Raw genomic sequence first — 4,932 nt, 5'->3', positions numbered from 1 at the left:
AAACACGTTCATCTAGCCGCGTGGATTCAATTGAAGCCAATCATTCAATCAGACGTTCTCATAGTACGCACTCCGCCCAAGAAGACACCCCAAAGAAAACGCATCAAAGTAAGCGGTCGGTTGCTGACCCAAGACGCGATTCAAGAAGCTGTTCATGCCGCACAGTTGAAGCAAGCCAAACCTTCGACAACCGTAAGCGAAGTCCCCACCTCAACTGGCATTACTATGCCGAACGTAGAAACAAGCACTGGCCTGAGCGCGACCGCCGCTGAAATCGTAGCTTTTGTTGCATTTACTTTACAGCTTGAACAAGTAGGTCCCGTACTTTGTTATGAGGCGATAGAGAGGCTCTGGACGTTGTGGGAATGAACGAGATTAGTGTTTTGAGGGAGAGTAAATGTCGGTTCTGCCTCCAATTCATATATATTGCAACTGATTATGCAAAAGGAAATAAATTCAGTTCTGAAGTAGTCCTAACCGCACAACAGAGATCGTTTTGACCCCCACCAGCTGTTAATTTGATACTAAAAGCAATATAAAACGCAGCCCACAACTGATCGAGGCCGATTTTTTGGCCCAAACTTTGACAGAAAACTATTCCTCAATTATCACTGGTTGGCCGTGCTACTTATCAAAAAAAAGTAGGGGATCTCAGCATTTAAAACCTGCCAAAATCTTTTGTGTAGCCATAACCGTACTCGAGTTATGATCAAAAAAAAGAGAAAGTCCATCTGATTTTTATCCTTAGATAAAAATTTTATTTTGCGTTTCTTAAAAACTTATCATTTCTAAATTTTCACTTCGCCTCTCCAGGGGCCAAACAGTATAGGTCAACACGAAGGCAGGGATGTTCTTCTTAGAAAGCTATTTTGTGTTCACCCGCAAGAGTGACGCTGGTGGGTATGTATTTATTAACGCATCACCTGCGGTGCGCACACACAGCCGCGATTCGCATGGAACTGCTCTGGATTTTGTGCGACTAAAGCTTTGTTGTTGTTTGTTGTCATGGACATATTAATGAGGAATATGTAGCACCCTCAAGATAAATTACATACACTCAACTCCGATTGACAAAAGTTCGTGCTTCGTAGAGAAGGCATACTAATGTCGCGCCATCGTCAATTTTACTAGCACATGAAGGTAGTTCAAACCAATAACAAAAAATATCTGGAAAAAGAAGCGTTAACAAACCCAGTAAATTTTAGAATAAACCACGAATTTATTTTAAGTGAAAAATAAGTTAGCCTCGACAAAACGTTCCGATATTAAAACAAATCAATGCTTAATTAAACTATACACTCCTGGCCAAATTAAACCGGTCACCCCCACTTTTGGCAGTAACTTGACAACTACTGCGAATTTGGAACTGCGGTTTAGATATAGTGTTGCTATTATGCAATGCGACAGGGTGTTTGTGCTAACAACCTAAGTATTGCGGTTTGCGGGGTAGCTCCCATACAAAAATTCCGATTGTCTACCCGGCCCAAACTTCCGGCCACCTAGCCACTATAGTGAAATCAAGATAATTGTAGTGACGTGTCATGAGAGCACCTTGTGTCCAACTGTAGCGTCTGGTGGACTGCACTGGCCGTTAGCGGAAGCGCTCAATCCATTTTGACTTTTGCCTACCCAGCTAGATGCCACGTTGGCTCAGCAACGAAGAGTGAGGACGGATTCGGGGCTACGCGAGGGTGGGCTCTCCATTCCGGCTACTTCCTTGATTGCCAAACGGTCGAGAGACGCCGTCGAGCGCGCACTAGCTGCACCTCGCCATGGGCGGCGTACATCAGGACGGAAGCCCGTTGTGTCGGAGCGGTTGGCTCGCTTGCTGCTGCGGAAGGCTGCGAGTGGCAACTACTCTATTGTCCAGCTCAAGGTCGCGTGCAACTGCATCTGCAGTACCCGCACAATCAGGCGCCTCCTTTGTGGTGTAGACTGGATAGTCTACACCAAAATGGAGAATACGCTGCCTCTCACGACAGCGCATATAGCGCACCGCCTGGCTTGGGCAAAAGGCTATGGTGGTCATGCCCCACGAGCAGTGGAAGCGAATAATTTTTCAGACGAGAAAAAGTTTAATTTGGAAGAGCCGGATGGCCTCCAGAGGTACTGGCACGACGTACGTCATCCACCACGCACTACAGTGCGGCGACAAACGGAGGCGGGTCTGTGAGGATTTGGGGCGCTTTTAGCGCCAAGGGTAAGGCAAAGCTCGCAATTCCTGTCCGTCTCCACGCCTCGGCACAGTATATTCATACTGTGTCCGAGTTTTTGCTTCCCTACGCTAATATCAACTACGGTGTGGAGTTTATCTACCAGCAAGACAACGCGTCTATTCATACCTCGGCGGAAACCAAGACGTTTTTCGAGAAACAAGGAATCTATGTGCTGGACTGGCCAGCCAGGTCACCGGTCCTTAACCACATCGAGAACTTGTGGGCATTATTGGTGCGCAAGGTCGATCCAAATGGCCGCCAGTACGCTAACGTTTCGGAACTTTCTAGTGCTATTGAGAACGCGTAGAACAGTATTCAGCAACCCACGCTAGTCACCTTGATAGAGTCGATGCCAAGGCGCTGCATTGAAGTGATTGAGAAGATAGGCGCTAAGGCTCACTACTAATACAATCATTTTGATTCAATTATATTGATTTCACTATGGTGATTAGGTGGCCGGAAGTTTGGGCCAGGTAGACAATCGGAATTTTTGTATGGGAGCTACCCCGCAAACCGCAATACTTAGGTTGTTAGCACAAACACCCTGTCACATTGCATAATAGCAACACTATATCTAAACCGCAGCTCCAAATTCGCAGTATTGGTCGAGTTACTACCAAAAATGGGGAGGGGGGGGCCGGTTAATTTGGCCAGGTGTATAAGGATTCGTTTTAAGTTTATGTTGCAGTAACACCGGCTGTGCATGGTCAGGCGTTCCAATAGGACCGGTGGAACGGTTACACCCGAACCGTTCCACTATTGGCTAATCATGGGATGGGCTGGAGCACTATTGGCTGAAGGAATACGGCTATCGTGATTGCGCCACGCTCATAAGAGGACACAGAGGGGAACAACAGAGAGATAGTGTTTAGGAAGAGTTTTTTAACGCTATTATTTAACGTTAATCTACTCACTTCGGCTTTTGCCTCCAACCTAACAAGCTCTAAACCAACAGGTTAACAGCTGCACCTTACGACTCTAGCCGGAATGCCAGATCCAGAACGCTCAAGAATGCAGACCACAAAAAAAAACCGAAGTCCTCCCGGGTAGTGGGAACGTTTTCCACTAGGATTATAACACGCGAACAACCTTAGCTAGGAAGGGACTATTGGCGCAAATGTAAGTGTTCAAGCCTGAGAATAAGATCATGGAGGCGTGACTCGTCAACGACGCAAAGGCACTCGGCATCATCGCTCAAATACCAGACCAAGATCCAGAACGCCACGCGTGCCAGGGAGGCTTGGACATGTAGCGCTGCAATTGCTAGTTCTTACATAACATCTAGATTTTATGACGATATCCACTCCAGTACACCAGAAACAGGTAAACCATCCGAACCTGCATCGCCACTGTCTCTTTAGAAGGCATCATCAGCACCGATCACAGCTTGGTATCGAGGCTTGGCTTGATGGAGCACACTATTCTTTAATGCCAATATCGCGTTTTTTTGCTGCGCACGTTTCTTCTACGCGAGATTAAGCAGTGTGAAGTGCATACTCGTATCCTACAGTGGTCGTTGGGTTCGCTTGATCATTGACACTTGTATGCACCTGAGAGGAGAATGCTCGCGTTGGTCAGAATCTCCTGGATTTCTTCTGCTGTACGACAGCCTTTGACAGTAACTCAACTGCAATATTCACTCGTAATCTGAGCTACTACTTACTTCACGAGTAGTGGTTTTTGTCTCGTCCCAAACTTCTGACCACTTTAGTACTTTGAGCAGTATTTAACGCTAGATAGTAGCGCACCATTAGCGTTGGTACAAAGTATTGTCAATCCCTGGCTGCAAGAGCCACCGCACAACTTGAAACCAGGTAATAAAATAATCGATGGATTGACTGCCGCCGGAGTAGACCAAACATATTTATTTAACTTTGTCAAAGATTTTTATGCGAGATTCTTCTTACACACTTGATTGGAAACCAAAAATATTATTTTAGGCAGGATAAATTTATTTGAACTCTTGGTGCTTAACATAAAATCTCCGATCTCCGACTTTCTCTGAATTGTACCAAAAGAATGGTACGTTGGAGTAGGTAACTCTAGGAGCAAATATATAACGTTAAACTGTAGAAGTTGTGGTCCACATCTTAAATTTAGCATTTCTAATAAAGAGGTTGGCAGATTGAGGAGGGCGGCAAGGAACAGGTGGGACGGCAACGGTGCGAGCGGCGGGCGGGTGCATTGTGCTGGATTGGAAGGGGGGGCATAGTGACAATCCCAGACGGATTTAACGGAAAGGGCGACAACAGAGGTAACATTTGAAAGTTTATTAATCGACCACAGGTATCGAAGCTCATGGCCATCACTGTGTTTTACGAGTTTTTGGTTTAGTAATATAAATTCACGGGTTATTCTTTCACGGAAAATGAAACTCCAATCGGATCCGCCGTTATCTTCGGAAATAAAATTATTAGAGAATTGGCACTGTTTGAAGGGAGCGCGCAACATGTACCGCTCTCAGACTCGTAATTGCGCCCTTGTAATCTTCACTTTAGTTGAAAAGACCAAAAGATAACCCGACCCACTTATCTGGAAACGGATTTACACTGGATTTATAATGTGACTTGATTATTGAATTTCAAAGTTTTGTCGTCACAATGTCAATCTGTTGCCTCATAAAGTGGGTATTTGTGGATCACCAGCACCTGGTGGGAAAAAGAGGCACCCCATATGCAGTTTTCGCCAATAAAAACAAGGGATATATCTAGTCCAA

At 45.5% G+C, this 4,932-nt stretch overlaps 1 protein-coding gene across 1 annotated transcript; it reads right to left on the bottom strand.

The window, feature by feature from the left end:
- Positions 1-911: 911 nt before the first annotated feature.
- Positions 912-1,013, bottom strand: PPTG_22851 (hypothetical protein; the record flags this gene model as incomplete). Its single annotated transcript, XM_008906776.1, has 1 exon — positions 912-1,013. One exon carries the CDS (start codon positions 1,011-1,013, stop codon positions 912-914), a length of 102 nt encoding a protein of 33 aa, XP_008905024.1.
- Positions 1,014-4,932: the final 3,919 nt, after the last annotated feature.

Source organism: Phytophthora parasitica (genome assembly GCF_000247585.1).
Source record: "Phytophthora parasitica INRA-310 unplaced genomic scaffold supercont2.24, whole genome shotgun sequence".
In the NCBI taxonomy this organism is placed as follows: domain Eukaryota; phylum Oomycota; class Peronosporomycetes; order Peronosporales; family Peronosporaceae; genus Phytophthora; species Phytophthora nicotianae.
Note: the sequence above shows the minus strand (reverse complement) of the source record. Positions and strands in the feature narration are given on the sequence as shown.